Source organism: Phoxinus phoxinus, assembly GCF_949152265.1.
Source record: "Phoxinus phoxinus genome assembly, chromosome: 9".
NCBI classification, from domain to species: Eukaryota; Metazoa; Chordata; class Actinopteri; order Cypriniformes; family Leuciscidae; genus Phoxinus; species Phoxinus phoxinus.
The window spans coordinates 37,823,981-37,841,080 of record NC_136884.1 but is presented as its reverse complement, the minus strand read 5'-3'; the positions used below and the strand labels follow the sequence as shown (position 1 = coordinate 37,841,080).

At 44.8% G+C, this 17,100-nt stretch overlaps 2 protein-coding genes across 2 annotated transcripts in view; one reads left to right on the top strand and one right to left on the bottom strand.

The window, feature by feature from the left end:
- LOC307004565 (neoverrucotoxin subunit beta-like) overlaps positions 1-7,874 on the top strand; it is a gene marked incomplete at both ends in the record, with an annotated part of 56,930 nt that extends 49,056 nt beyond the window's left edge. The window contains 2 exons of the mRNA XM_079623881.1: positions 7,110-7,145; positions 7,327-7,874. Coding sequence (XP_079480007.1) covers positions 7,110-7,145; positions 7,327-7,874 — 584 coding nt within the window. The remainder of the gene's footprint in view (positions 1-7,109; positions 7,146-7,326) is intronic.
- A 4,426-nt stretch (positions 7,875-12,300) lies between these two features.
- Positions 12,301-14,403, bottom strand: LOC307004886 (uncharacterized protein). Its single transcript, XM_079624447.1, has 2 exons — positions 13,611-14,403; positions 12,301-13,099 (listed from the first exon to the last, which is right to left on the bottom strand). The coding sequence occupies exons 1-2, from the start codon at positions 14,136-14,138 to the stop codon at positions 12,611-12,613; spliced, it is 1,017 nt and encodes a 338-aa protein (XP_079480573.1). The 5' UTR covers positions 14,139-14,403; the 3' UTR covers positions 12,301-12,610.
- Between the last annotated feature and the right edge of the window lie 2,697 nt (positions 14,404-17,100).

Below are 17,100 nucleotides of genomic sequence, written 5' to 3'. Positions count from 1 at the left end.
GTCCAGCTGTTGTGGGCGTTGACTGGTTTGCATGTGTTGCTTCAGATTAGAATTTGAATAGCGCGCGCGCTCTCGATGGGCGTGTCACATTAGCGGAGTAATGAGCTGGCAGAAAGATAATGAGGACAGCTGATCTCTCGCTCTTTATATATAGATTACATAAACAGAGAATATTTCTTTTAGTTTTGAATTAGATAATTTAAAACTACACACTTAAATGATTATAGAGATATATAGCTCATGTCTGAGTGAATAGTATTCACTGAGTTTTATTTGAGTTTAGAGACGTGCTTTAGAAAAAAAGTTCACGGAGACGGAGAGGCAGAAAGCACTCCCTGTTTACTTTCTTTATTTTACAAAAGCACAATGTTTTATTTCGATTGTAAGTGGACACATAAAAAAGTAGACATTTAACAGCTTATTTTTTCATATTTCTTAAGGCTGTATGACCAAAACTGACTGAGTATTTTAGGTCTATTTTGCTGCTATGTGAAAAAAACCGCGCAAATCACGCCGGCATGATTGCCGACCCCAGGGGGTTAAGTCTATGTGAACACTATCTTCAAATTATCTACTCACCATTGCATCCCGGATCTGTTGCACCTTGTTCAATAAACTTCTATTCAACTTACCACCTGTCTGCTTCCGTTGTATCCGTGACAGAAGACCAGACCAACCATGCAAGCTGCAGCCGATACCGAGAATCCACCACCGCCAGATACTTTCGCTGATCTGGTTCAAGCTGTTAGTCAAGCCTTACAACAAAATCCGCCAGCTAATCCTCCCATCGTCACTGCTGTCCCTCAAGATCTTCACCTCCCTTCACTTCCGCAAACACCCGCTCCTTCGGGGGCTGCCTCTGCGAGTCCCATGGCCCGACCGGCGACATACTCAGGCGAGGCGGAGAACTGCAGCGGCTTCCTCCTGCAAGTATCATTATACTTTGAAATGCAACCTCATCTTTTCCCTAACGACTCAGCCCGGGTGGCGTTTATAATATCTCTGTTATCTGGCCGCGCTCTCCAATGGGCACATTCCATCTGGAATTCAAACTCACCCATCATTAAATCTCTCTCCAGTTTTCTTCAACATTTCAAGATAGTATTCGGATTATCTGCTGATAAACTGTCCATTCATGATCAACTCTTCAATCTACATTAAGGCTCAAATTCCGTTTGCGACTACGCTCTTCGCTTCCGCACCCTAGCGGCCTCCAGTGACTGGAACGAAACAGCTTTAATTACAGTGTTTCGACGTGGCTTGAGTTTGAGAATCCGTCAGCAAGTGGCCGTTTTTGATGACTCAATGGGTCTCGAAAATCTCATTAAAAAAAACATTCAAGTTTCCCAGCGTTTCTCAGCATGTGAACATCCTGCATCAGCCGCTGTAAGTTCTCCGTTCTCTGCACCATCTGCCGCTCCTCCAGCACCAGAGCCCATGCAAATTGACTCCTCTCGTCTCACTTCAATCGAACGTCAACGAAGGATCCAGCATAACTTGTGCATGTATTGCGCTTCCGATCAACACCTCCTCAGTGGCTGTCCCATTCGACCTCCGCGTACTGCGGTAAGCACCATTCAAGTTCCTCCTAAAATTGAAACTCTCAATCGTACTATGGTTCTACTACTCACCCCTCGTCTTTGTGTCTCAGCGCAAGCCTTACTCGACTCCGGTGCCGAAGGGAACTTCATTTCCACCCAATTACTCCAAAAGTTAAACCTTCGAAAGCTTAGAACGCATCAGGATCTCCGAGTACAAACCATTCAGGGTAAACCTCTGGGTCGAGGAAGAATTCGTCACTTTTCACCCACTGTCACTCTACAGATTGGATGTCTCCATACTGAGAGGATGTCATTCATGGTGCTGGAGGAGTCAACTGCTGAACTCATTCTGGGACGCCCATGGATGGTACAACACCAACCCTCTGTCAATTGGAGAACTGGAGAGATCTTACGCTGGGGTGAACAGTGCTTTTCTAACTGCTTGTCTTCAATCAAAAAATCATCTTCTTCCTCTACATATAAGATTAACCCATCGTGTCAAGTCAATTCTACCACAGTCGAGAGTCCTGAAGTCCAACATTCTGTGACGATTCCCTCAGAGTATGGGGCGTTCCAGGATGTGTTCAGCAAACAACTAGTGACCCAATTACCACCTCACCGGCCATGGGACTGCGCTATCGACCTGCTACCTGGAGCCACCTTACCCAAAGGCCGTATTTACCCCCTGTCCATCCCGGAGCAGAAGGCCATGGAGGAGTACGTGGAGGAAGCTCTTCATCAGCAGTTCATCCGTACATCTACCTCCCCTGCCGCTTCAAGTTTTTTCTTCGTAGGTAAGAAGGATGGAGGCTTGCGGCCATGCTTCGACTACAGACACCTGAATTCCCAAACCATCAAGTACAGCTATCCTCTTCCTCTGGTCCCAGCGGCTTTGGAACAGTTGCGTGGGGCCCAAATCTTCTCCAAGTTAGATCTTCGTTCTGCCTACAATCTCATCCGTATTCGGCGGGGTGACGAGTGGAAGACCGCGTTCGTCACTCCCTCCGGCCATTATGAATACCTCGTCATGCCCTTCGGACTGTCCAACGCTCCAGCAGTCTTCCAAGGTTACATGAACGAGATCTTCAGAAACTACCTCAATCGGTTCGTCATAGTGTACATCGACGACATTCTCATCTACTCTTCCTCACTCTCTGAACACCGTAAACACGTCATCCAAGTCCTAGAAAAACTGAGAGAACATCAACTGTACCTTAAACTCGAAAAGTGTGAATTCCATATCCCATCCGTACAGTTCCTGGGTTACATCATTGACCAACATGGAGTACAAATGGACCAGAGGAAGGTGGAAACCATTCACAACTGGCCACAACCCACTTCAGTCAAAGAGCTCCAGCGGTTTTTAGGATTTGCAAACTTCTACAGAAGGTTCATCAAGGGTTACAGTCTCATCAGTACTCCGTTAACCTCATCTCTGAAAGGCCGGCCCAAGTCTCTGTCCTTATCCTCAGAATCCCTCCAAGCATTTCACGAACTCAAGAACGCATTTGCTACAGCCCCAATACTGGTACATCCCAACCCCGATCTTCCTTTCATCGTCGAAGTGGACGCTTCATCTACCGGTGTTGGGGCTGTGTTATCTCAGCGGCAGGGTGAGCCTCCCAAACTCCATCCATGCGCCTTCTTTTCCAAGAAACTGTCCCCGGCGGAGCACAACTATGATGTCGGCAACCGGGAACTCCTGGCTATCAAACTAGCACTGGAAGAGTGGAGGCATTGGCTGGAGGGGGCTAACCACCAATTTGAGGTTATAACAGATCATCGAAACCTTGAGTATCTGAGAGAAGCTAGAAGATTGAATCCTCGTCAGGCCCGTTGGGCACTCTTCTTCACCAGGTTCGACTTCCGTGTCACCTATCGCCCTGGCGGTAAGAATGTCAAAGCAGACGCCTTATCCCGTCTTCACCAATCCTCCTCCGAAGAAAACTCTTCTGAACCTATCCTTCCTCCAGCCATCTTCCTCAACCCCATCATATGGGACATTGATGAGCAAATCTCCCAAGCTAATAATCTCCAACCTGCTCCGCCGGGAGGTCCAGAAGGGCTCATATTTGTACCACCTCAGCTCCGTACCACCCTTCTGGACTCTGCTCACACCGCTCCGGGCTCTGGACATCCAGGTAGTAGGCGTACCCTCTCGCTCCTCAGTCAACGGTACTGGTGGCCATCCATCTCCCAGGACGCCTAACGTTACATCAGAGGATGCTCAGTCTGTGCCGTTACCAACACTCCCAGAAAGCTCCCTGAGGGTAAATTAGTGCCTCTACCCATTCCTCAGCGTCCGTGGTCCCATCTGGGCATTGACTTCATGACTGACCTCCCACGATCCAATGGATACACCTGTGTTTTTGTTGTAGTGGATCAGTTCTCCAAATCATGCAAGTTGATTCCAATGCCCGGACTTCCTACTGCCTTTGAAGCGGCCGAAGCTCTCTTCACCTACGTCTTCAGAAACTTCGGCATCCCTGATGAAATTGTATCGGACCGACCTCAGTTCATCTCTCGGGTATGGAAGGCTTTCTTCAAACTCCTCGGAGTCACGGTTAATCTATCTTCCGGATATCATCCCCAGACTAACGGTCAGACTGAGCGGAAGATCCAGGAGATTGGACGTTACCTCAGATCCTATTGCCACTAGTACCAAGACAGCTGGAACCAATTCCTCCCCTGGGCTGAATATGCCCAAAACTCCCTTAGACAAAGTACCACTGGACTCACCCCATTCCAATGTGTCGTAGGGTACCAACCTCCTCTTTTCCCTTGGTCAGGTGAACCGTCAGAGGTTCCAGCTGTCGACTATTGGTTCCATCAAAGCGAGAGGGTATGGGACTCAGCTCATGTACACCTTCAGCAGGCAGTGCGGAGACACAAGAGACAAGCTGACCGTCACAGAGCCGAACCTCCTCAATACCACCCTGGTCAAAAGGTTTGGCTCTCGACGCGAGACATACGACTCCGCCTGCCCTGCAAAAAGCTGAGTCCTCGATACATCGGACCATTCACTGTGCAGAGGCAGCTCAATGACGTCACTTATCGTCTCAACCTTCCACCTGAGTATAGAATTGCACCATCATTCCATGTATCTCTGTTAAAACCTCACACTGAACCTGTCACTCCTCCCTCCTCAGTTCCTGGCCAGGATGACGTGCCTCCTCCTCCCGTTCCCGTAGAAGAGGAGTCCATCTACCGAGTCCACGACATCTTGGACTCTCGGCGACGAGGTTCCCAGTTGGAATATCTGGTCGACTGGGAAGGCTATGGACCTGAGGAACGCTCCTGGGTTCATTGAGATGACATCCTTGACCCTACTCTTCTCACCCAGTTCCATGCTGACCATCCTGACCGTCCTGCACCCAGAGGTCGTGGGAGACCTCGTCGCCGTACTCGCCCCTCTTCACAGCCATCAAGAGCCGCCTCGGGAGGGGGGGGTACTGTCACAGCCACGCCCTTATCATCACTCACTCCATCCTCATCATCACTCGCTCCACCCACTCGTTCACTTTCCCCTGAGTTCTAATCACCTTCACCTGGCCACTTCATCAGTCACACCCTTTATAAACCACTCTCACTCACCAGTCATTGTCTGGTCTCGTCAAACACCACTGACATACAGACTCACCTCCGCTACTCACCTCAGAGAGATCTACTTACCTTCCGTGTTCCGTGTCTCCCATCTGCTGTCTTCAACCATCCGTCTGCCTTCCATTGAGAACCCTCGCGAACCCTTTCGCCAGCATCTACAACCAAGAGACATTGTTTACCATTCAGTTAAGTCTATGTGAACACTATCTTCAAATTATCTACTCACCATTGCATCCCGGATCTGTTGCACCTTGTTCAATAAACTTCTATTCAACTTACCACCTGTCTGCTTCCGTTGTATCCGTGACAACAGTACAGGATTCATTTTAAAGTTCTTTTATTTGTTTTTAAATCATTAAATGGTCTTGCCCCGTCTTATATCTCTGAGTTAATACATCTTCATACACCCACTCGCTCTCTTAGGTCAGCCGATAAACTGCTCCTTCACGTGCCCAAAACAAAACGTAAACTCAGAGGGGATCGCGCCTTTGCTGTGGCAGCTCCAAAATTGTGGAATGACCTGCCTCAGGCGGTAAAACAGGCCACTTCACTAACTCATTTTAAATCTCTTTTAAAAACTAATTTATATTCCTTGGCCTTTAACACCAGGAGTTGACATTTTGCATGTTATGGTTTGTTTTATATGTTTTTATTTTTTAACTTATTTCACTATGTATTTTATAGTAAATTAGCTGTGTTGTGTTATATTTTGCTTTGTACAGCACTTTGGGCTACTTCGGTCGTTGTAAAGTGCTTTATAAATAAAGTTTGCTTGCTTGATTGCTTGATATAATATATTAGGTATCGGGTAATGATTAAAAAATGTTTGTAAACCTTTAAGATATATTTTGATATTTGAAGGGAAGGGATGCAGCTGCTTTCACAGCTACCAATGCTTAAAAACATCCCGAGCTAATGTTTGGTGCACGGAATGTATTGTGTGGTTTTCCTAACCCCTATAAATTGATTATCACGGTGGAATAGTTAGTATAGCATGCTATGCCATGCCACTTTCATCAAAACCTATTACAAAGCTATAGCAATGTCATGTCATTAAATACGATAAACAGTGATTCTGGAACAGATCTGCGTCTGCCTTATCCCGTTAAAAAACACATTACAGTATGTAACCATATTCCGTCCGTTCGGAAAAAAAAGTTGCACGAAGTTAACTGTTCGTTACCAGCAGCATTTGCCGTCAGGCAGGTAGTTAACATAAACATAGTTTTGCTAGCCTACGCCTACCTGCTGCAAAATTACACCATTTGTACAAGACAAGTAGAGCTATTTTATCCAGTGTAGTTTATCACTCACCACTATCTTGTTTTTTTCTTTTTTCTTTCTGGCTTCCTGAAGCATAATTCCGCTTCATGATGAAGACTGCCGAGGAGGTTTTGTATTTTGCTGGCAGCAGAGATCGCGTGGTTGGCTGGCTGCTGTCAGCGACTACTGAGAGGGGCCCTCTTGAGGGGTATCCCGATAACAGTGTCATTGCACTTTACTGCATTGACTATCGAAGGGGCGCTCACAGTTTGTCGTTGCATTTTATTCTTAACCAGTCGTTGTCTTGGGGCCCCAGGCCAGCTCGGAGCCCCAAGCAATTGCTTGGTTTGCTTGCCTTGTCGCGACGGGCCTGTTCACAAACACTCAAAACCAAAATAAATCCAAGTGTTATGAAGTGATATGATTACTTTGTATGATGAGCAAAGTGAAATTTGAGCCCTATTCCCTCTCAAATCAAATCTGTGATCAGTTCATGTCTACAGAAGCCAAATCCAATATGGTGACGCGTCAATAATATCAAACCCTCAATAGTGGTTGTGTCAGGATTTGGGCTCTGTAAACAGCAGAGACATTTCTAAATATCTTCTGTGTTGGAGGAGTTGTGCATGTGTTAGTAATGGATGCAGGATCATTTTCTCTTGACATGATAATCACACTCTTCATGTCTGTTGATTTCCACAGCCACTGTTCCCAAGACCAGGAACGAGTTCCTTCAATGTAAGTCAGAAAACAAGCAGAGAAACTCACTGTGTTCATGTTCTTCCTGTAGAAGCTGAAAGAGTTGATCATGTAAATGATGATTAAACTGTACTGAGACACTGCTGATATATTAAACATGAAGAGTTCATCTTCATTAAAAGATCAGATTCCTGATTCTGATGTGTTTTCTCTCCATCAGATTCCCATCAGCTCACTCTGGATCTGAACACAGTGAATAGACAGCTCCGTCTGTCTGAGGACAACAGAGAGATTTCTAACACTTACCCAGTCCAGCCGCATCCTGATCATCCAGACAGATTTGATGATTGGGAGCAGGTGTTGTGTAGAGAGAGTGTGAGTGGACGCTGTTACTGGGAGATCGAGTGGAGTGGGATTGATGTGTCGATATCAGTGTCATATAAGAGCATCAGCAGGAAGGGACGGATAAATGAGTGTGAATTTGGATCTAATGATCAGTCCTGGAGTTTGTACTGCTCTTCCTCCGGTTACGCATTCATACACAATGGCATAGTGTCTAATCTCCTTGTAGAGTCCATCAGCAGTAGAACAGGAGTGTATGTGGATCACAGTAGAACAGGAGTGTATGTGGATCACAGTGCAGGAACTCTGTCCTTCTACAGAGTCGACAGAGACACAATGAGACTCATCCACACAGTCCAGACCACATTCACTCAGCCGCTCTATCCTGGGTTTAGGTTTTATAATGGATCAGTGAAACTGTGTTGATGAATGAGAACAGACTGTAGAGAGATTCTACCCATAATGCTTTGAGCTGCATGATAAATCAGTATCAGTGAGATGTTACAGAGTCTCTTATTTTCCCTTCATTACATTACTAACACAGCTGAACTTCTGTCAGTGAAATATCATGTCAGAATAACTGTGTAATAAATGCTCATATAGACATCAGTGTGTGTGACGGTGTGTATCTGTGCTTTTCTCAAGCTCTGTTTGTGTTGATGAAGATCAGCTTCATTTAGTTTCATTATAGTGTCACATCAATCATGTATAATTCATGTAGAAGTGTGATTTGTTAAACGTATTTTAACCCAGCTGTATTTCATGGGTTCACGCACTGAAGCTGCTGCAACATTATTATATTTGCACTGTTTTATCAATTATTATTGTTCTGCTCTAAACATGTCTGGGCGTCAGAGACTGTAAGTCATGAAGATCTCAAGCTTGGAAATAAAAGAAAAAAACCTTCTCCGTTCTGATAACAATGTTTTTAATAAATATGTTTTTGTGCTTAAAGGTTGTATCAGTGATTTCAGGCCCAAACATAAATGATCACATTCATCTAATCTTTCCTAACGATCCGCTAGCTGCCGCCCCATAAGCAAGCTGTCAGAACACCGTGGCTCTGAGATCTGCACACAAAAACAATTGGTTTCACAAACAGGGCCGTTTGAAGGAATTTGGGGGCCCCAAGCAAAATGGACATAGAGATATATTAAGATATATTTTGATATTTGAAGAGAAGGGATGCAGCTGCTTTCACAGCTACCAATACTTAAAAACATCCCAAGCTAATGTTTGGTGCACGGAATGTATTGTGTGGTTTTCCTAATAGTTAGTATAGCATGCTATGCCATGCCACTTTCATCAAAACCTATTACAAAGCTATAGCAATGTCATGTCATTAAATACGATAAACAGTGATTCTGGAACAGATCTGCGTCTGCCTTATCCCGTTAAAAAACACATTACAGTATGTAACCATATTCCGTCCGTTCGTAAAAAAAAAGTTGCACTAAGTTAACTGTTTGTTACCAGCAGCGTTTGCCGTCAGGCAGGTAGTTAACATAAACATATTTTTGCTAGCCTACGCCTACCTGCTGCAAAATTACACCATTTGTACAAGACAAGTAGAGCTATTTTATCCAGTGTAGTTTATCACTTACCACTATCTTGTTTTTTCTTTTTTCTTTCTGGCTTCCTGAAGCATAATTCCGCTTCATGATGATGAATTCTCCGTTTGATCCAATTCACTCGAAACTTATGACAAAAAGTCATCAAAAATCCTCTGATACATCAAAACACTGAAGATATATATAAAAAAAATATATAAAAAAAATCACAGCAGCAAATTGTTACGTATAGCGGTTGAAGCAAGGATGAAGCAGGATCCATACGCAGCACACTTTATTAAATAGACACAAAACTTTACGAACGGTACTCAGGACAGGATGTCAGGACCACATACACATACACATACACATACACATACACATACACATACACATACACATACACATACACATACACATACACATACACATACACATACACATACAATCAAACAAGAACTCACAAAGACAGGGCTGAAACACAAGGCTTAAATACAAGGGATAAACGAGCTAGACAAGATAACAAGGGGGCGTGGTAAATCAGAAACACCTGTGAACAATGATCAGACAATTAACAAGACACATGGCAAACAGTGAATCACATAACAGACAAGAACAAGACACAAAACCCACACCGTGACATAGCTCCTCCCCTATGGGCGGCTCCCGACGCCCATCAAAACAAAAGCACAAATGTTCAGGAGGGTGGTGAAGCAGAGGCGGTCTTGGGTGAGGGACGGAGGGCCAGGTCCGCACTGGGAACCGGGACCAGGATACAGGCAAGGCGGACCTGGGTCATGAACCGTGGGCAACCAGGGCGGAGCAGGATCTGCAGACGGCACTGCCTGCTCCGCCCTGGCCTCCCGTCTTGCTGCAGTCTCCAGGCCCTCTTCTGCTCCACGGGCCTGGCTCTCCATCCCGCCCCCGGGTCCGCCTCCACTCCACCACCCTCCTGGACTATTGTTTTTTGAGGAGCGTCTGGAATCCGCTCCTTAAGTGGGGGGGCTATGTCATGATTCCTGTCTTGTGTTCCCCTTGTCTTGTGTGGACTTGTTATTTCCTGTTTTGTAGTCCTTTGTAGTTTTTCTTGTTTATTAGTCTCCCCAGGTGTTTCTAATTAGCCACGCCCCCTTGCTATCTAGTTTAGCTTGTTTGCCTCTGTATTTAAACCCTGTGTCTTGTGTCAGTGTTTGTCGGTTCTTGACTTTGTAATGTTGTTTGTTCGTGCTGTTCCTGATTCCTGTTCCCAAGTCTAAGGCCCCGTTTACACGAAGGGAAAACGCAGATATTTCCCTGCGTTTTGGCCTCTCATTTACACGAAAACGCCGGTTTTATCCCAGAAAACGATTATTTCTAAAAACTCCGGGCAAAGTGGAGATTTCTGAAAACGCCGGTTATGTGTTGCCGTGTCAACTGGGAGAAACGGGGTTTTAGGTTCTCAAACGTCACATTATGCGCCCGATAATGCTTTACGAAATGTGAGCTCCCTATGTTTACTTGTTCGGCTACTTATCATGGATGCTGTTAAGGTGGTACTCATTTTTACTTTTGTGCAAACGCTTTTGGCCTGTTTGCATTTGCAAACACAACTGCTGTACTATATCGAGGAGCAGAGGCGAAGGAGTACAAGAAGGTCAGCATTTTTACAGCAGCTTTCACTTCCAAGACGCCGGTACATTGCCTGCCAACGTCGCCGTCGCCGGTTTTGGATCCGACCTGGGCGAACCGCGGTCTGGTGGGAAAACTTTGAGAGAGAAGTCGTGCTCCCGGAGGAATGGCATGAGAACTTCCGAATGTCACGGTCATCTCTACTGACGCTTTCGAACTTACTACGTCCCTCCATAGAAGGTCAGACTACTGTCATGCGGTCGCCGGTCAGTGTAGAGAAAAAAGTTGCCCTCACCCTATACTATTTAGCTGATGAGGGTAGACTACGTAAAACGGCCAACGCATTCGGCCTGTCTAGATCGGCCGTTTCAATAATAATCCGAAAAGTCTGTAGAGCAATAACTGTCCACTTGGGTCCTAAGTATATAACACTGCCAAAATCCGTCCAGCAACTTGTGCAGGGATTTGAAGAAGCTCATGGCCTTCCTCAGTGCCTAGGTGCTGTGGATGGGACGCATGTAGAGATAAAGCAACCACCAGCCAATTCCAGTGACTACATCAATAGGAAAGGGAGGTTTACCTTAAACATTCAAGCCACCTGCGATTATAAATATGCCTTCATGGACGTGGTAGTGAAATGGCCTGGGAGCGTGCACGACGCACGTATTTTTGCTAACTCCACACTTAACACGTCCTTGAAAGATAGAAGCATCCCTCCCTGTCCAAGGCAAATCATTGAAGATGAAGAGGCCATACCGGTTTACATACTAGGCGACCCTGCATATCCACTGCTTCTATATCTTATGAAGGAATATGTCAATGGGGGGAGCACTGCCCAGGAGCAGTACTTTGGACTATCTTTGTGCCGAGCAAGGATGGTGATAGAATGTGCGTTTGGGAGACTAAAAGCCCGGTTCGGAGCCCTGAGAAGGGCCATGGACATTAATCTGGCTGATCTTCCCTTTGTAATTTATGCATGTTTCGTGCTGCATAATTATTGTGAGGCTTCCAAGGACAAGGTAGACGATAACACGGTTGCTGAGGCAATTCAATACGACAGGGAAAACCAGCCAGACCCACCACCAGATGCCAGAGCAGAATGCATGACATCAGAAGGGAAGAGGGTCAGGAGAATCCTCACTCAATTCCTGGATCCATAAAAGGGACCATCTTCTCTCCATTGTGTGTGGGGTATCAGACATTATGACATATCAAAGTTTAAAGTTCTTGTCATAGTTCACAATATTTTGCTTTTGCTCATCACAGACCTAAACACTGTGTGCTCCTTTCATGCCAGTATTTAGGCAGTATGTTTTGGCTACATATCAATATGTTAAGCATTTAAATTTATAACATGTTCAGCAAATATGTTTAGTTTTCTATTCTTTACATTGTACATGTTTACAAGTCACTTGGATGTAAGGTATCGACATTGCCAAGTGTAAATGTTATTTGTTTAGTAGAATGCCATTATCCACATAAAGAACGAGAAATTCTAAATGGTCCTGTCCTGTGTGAACGCTTTCTATAATAGGTTGATCTGGTTTGAACCATATTGAATAAACAAACACACGTCGTAATTTTTCAGACATTTTATTTCAGTTTGTTAATCCAGAAAATCAGACAAGCATAAAAGTGCAACAAAGTGGCATCAAATAATAAATAAAAGCATATTTCAAGGTAACTTAACACTTCAAGAGGAATTCACAAATTGACTACAGTAGTGCATATAAGCTGCCTCTTCAGTACTGCTTTTTAAGCAATAGGCACTTTAAGTAAAAAAAAATAATCAAGAGGCCTTAACTCAAGGCTATCTATATAGTACCCATTTTTAAACTCTTGGTACAAAAATATTGGAACTGCCCAGGGTAACATTTCACACTATAAAAACATCCACAAACATAACATAATAAGGTTATGAACAAAATACAGTACCAGTATTGTAATATTATTTTTCTACAAATTACAATTGTACATCAATTGAGACTTCTTATCTCAATATTGCTAATCCTCATTAAGGGCTTGGGTATATAAAAACTGACGCTGCATGCCCTCAACAGGTGTGTGTGCCAAATCAGTTATGTTGATGGTGCTGAGTGGAACTGTATTGGGTGGTCTGTTGTCAGCTGACGAGTTGGGTGGGAATGAGTGCTGAATTGGTGCTGAATTTTGGAAATAGGAGTGTGTGTGTAGTGGTGGCGTGTGTGCATAAACTGGTCCATAAAGACCTCTTCCATCAAATGGGATATTGTAATGTGGCGGTGTCTGCACAAATTGCCGCATTAGAGCAAACCCATCTGCAATCGATGGTGTTAGCCTATCCAGGGTATTTGTTATTTTAGAGAAATTTTCAGATGCCTGCTTTTCTGAGGTCTCAATAATTTCCACAAGTTTCTTTTTTACATTTTTGTCCTCCTCAATGGCATTCAGCCACTGGTTTTCAGCTGGCAGCTTCCTCTTGAACCGTTCATGCCGGTGTCCCTTCAGTTTAGCCTTTACAGAGTAGAACAAAGAAAATGTATTAAAACATGCACATTTGCATAAGTAAACTTACACAAAAATAATCACATTTCATATTACCATGATGAATGATGGCCTATATTCCCTCAGCATAATCAATCTTAATAGTAAACGTTACGATTCACAACAGACTATAGGAATACAGAAACTAAAACATACTTTCAAAGGCTAATCTCCCCAAAATGTATGACAGACACAGGATTTTTTTTTTTTTTTTTGCCAATATACATTAACTGTTACTTGCTGTAATGTTGTAGCACATGAAAACGACTGATGTGACTTCTCTTCATTACTTCATTTATTTTTGCCTTTTACCACTACTTTTTTTACCGTGTATGTTTACAGACTATGGACGGAACTATTGTGACAAAGAAATTTCCTTCAGGGTGAATTATTTTGCTGAAGGATTTCTTATATTTCACAGATACATACACACATTCATTTTAAGAAAGCCAACAATACATACATGACAATAAATACATACCTGAAGCAGGTCTCTCCTCTGCTTCACTGTGGGGGTGATGGTCACACTTCCATCAACATCTTGAACCTCTGCTTCAGACTCGACGTCCAAGAATTCCACCAAGGACGAAGCAGATGTGGCGGGGGAAGGAGAAACGGAATCCTCCAGTTCGTTGGTCTCGATGCCGGAGGCGATGGTCGTAGTGGCTGGGGAACCACCCCAAACCTGCTTGCACAGTTCAAAGTAGAGGAGCACCACTCTTCCGTGGCCGCTCCTGCGTCCAGTGTCCACTGAATTTCTGTATTTCCCTCTTATTGCCTTAAGTTTCGTTGTCAAATGGGCTCGCGTTATCTCCTCCTTCACATGAGGAAACTCATCGTTGGTCTCGGACGGGTATTGCTCCGAGAATTGCGCCAACATGTCAACATATTTGGACTGGCAAGATTCCCAGTCGACATTGTCTTGGCCTTTACTTGCCTTGTAGTATAACGCGACATTAAGGAGTAACTCCACTTCGCTGTCTGTCCACACAAACGAACCTCGCGCCATGTCTGTTGTTTTGAACGGAACAGGAAGTCGCTCGTGCTATTCGTTGTTGTCGATTTTGAGGATTCTGATTGGCTTGCATGGGTTTATCCTTCTCCCTACACTGCCACCCATAGGTTTGGCATAGTTATGATGGCGCTCGACGGTGTATTTATGCGGGTTGATGTAAACGACAACTTTTTTGAAAACGATGTTGTGTGCATGATGTTATTATTGAAAACGGAGGGGGGGAAATATTCGTTTCTCTAAATACCCGGCTATGTGTAAATGTGGCCTAAGTCTGTCTAGTTTTGAGTTGAGCTAATAAAGCTGCTGCATGTGGATCCTGCTTCGTCCTTTTGATTCTATCTACAGCGTTACACAAATAAGGTCTGTTGTGGCAAAAATTCATCAAACAAACATCACTGCGTAAGAGACACTCAGAGTCAAATTATAAAAATAGAAGTATTTATTCTTGCAAGAATAGGAGCAGTCTAATACACAGTTGTTACCCTGTGCAGAAGAGTGACACCCCCCAGACAGACTGAACCACTTTTTATCCTAGCTCCTCCAAGGTCTTCTTCCCAGTAGATTTCCATAGACAAGGAAGCCATAACATTAGTTTAGATTCGTCACTAAGCCCCCCTTCACCAAATGGCCTTCTGATATCTAGGTCAGAGGTCCTTGTTCGTCTGTTCTCTGGAGTGTCTCTCCCTTCTGCCTTCCCAGGTACATAAACAGAATCTTCTCTCACTACAAGTGAGAGACACACATGTGACATTCTTTGAATCATCTATATTTTACTAAAGATCAATGAATATCATAAAATTGCCACCACAGGTCAAATCATAATGTCTGACTGTAATGAAAATTAACATATTTGTGTCAAAATGAGGCTGTGTATCAAATCTTGTGAGGTTCAGCCACATGGTGGCGCTATAATAAGCAACATTAGCTTTTTGCTAATAACTCTGTGTCCTAGTGAAGCTTCGAAACACAACAAGACCTGAAATTTGATAAAAGATCACATATTATACAGGCACCAGGGCCCGATCACATATTATACAGACACCAGGGCCCGATCACATATTATACAGACACCAGGGCCCGATCACATATTATACAGGCACCAGGGCCTGAACACATATTATACAGGCACCAGGGCCCGATCACATATTATACAGGCACCAGGGCCTGAACACATATTATACAGACACCAGGGCCCGATCACATATTATACAGACACCAGGGCCCGAACACATGTTATACAGGCACCAGGGCCCGAACACATATTATACAGACACCAGGGCCTGAACACATATTATACAGACACCAGGGCCCGAACACATGTTATACAGGCACCAGGGCCCGAACACATATTATACAGACACCAGGGCCTGATCACATATTATACAGGCACCAGGGCCCGAACACATATTATACAGGCACCAGGGCCCGATCACATATTATACAGGCACCAGGGCCCGATCACATATTATACAGACACCAGGGCCCGATCACATATTATACAGACACCAGGGCCTGATCACATATTATACAGGCACCAGGGCCCGATCACATATTATACAGGCACCAGGGCCCGATCACATATTATACAGACACCAGGGCCCGATCACATATTATACAGGCACCAGGGCCTGATCACATATTATACAGGCACCAGGGCCTGATCACATATTATACAGGCACCAGGGCCCGATCACATATTATACAGGCACCAGGGCCCGATCACATATTATACAGACACCAGGGCCCGATCACATGTTATACAGGCACCAGGGCCTGATCACATATTATACAGACACCAGGGCCTGATCACATATTATACAGACACAAGGGCCTGATCACATATTATACAGGCACCAGGGCCCGAACACATATTATACAGACACCAGGGCCTGATCACATATTATACAGACACCAGGGCCTGATCACATATTATACAGACACCAGGGCCTGATCACATATTATACAGGCACCAGGGCCCGAACACATATTATACAGGCACCAGGGCCCGATCACATATTATACAGGCACCAGGGCCCGATCACATGTTATACAGACACCAGGGCCTGATCACATATTATACAGGCACCAGGGCCCGATCACATATTATACAGGCACCAGGGCCCGATCACATATTATACAGACACCAGGGCCCGATCACATATTATACAGACACCAGGGCCCGATCACATGTTATACAGGCACCAGGGCCCGATCACATATTATACATGCACCAGGGCCCGAACACATATTATACAGGCACCAGGGCCCGAACACATATTATACAGACACCAGGGCCCGATCACATATTATACAGGCACCAGGGCCCGAACACATATTATACAGACACCAGGGCCTGATCACATATTATACAGACACCAGGGCCTGATCACATATTATACAGACACCAGGGCCTGATCACATATTATACAGACACCAGGGCCTGATCACATATTATACAGGCACCAGGGCCCGAACACATATTATACAGGCACCAGGGCCCGATCACATATTATACAGGCACCAGGGCCCGATCACATGTTATACAGACACCAGGGCCTGATCACATATTATACAGGCACCAGGGCCCGATCACATATTATACAGGCACCAGGGCCCGATCACATATTATACAGACACCAGGGCCCGATCACATATTATACAGACACCAGGGCCTGATCACATATTATACATGCACCAGGGCCCGAACACATATTATACAGGCACCAGGGCCCGAACACATATTATACAGACACCAGGGCCCGATCACATATTATACAGGCACCAGGGCCCGAACACATGTTATACAGACACCAGGGCCCGAACACATATTATACAGACACCAGGGCCCGATCACATATTATACAGACACCAGGGCCCGATCACATATTATACAGACACCAGGGCCCGATCACATATTATACAGGCACCAGGGCCCGATCACATGTTATACAGGCTC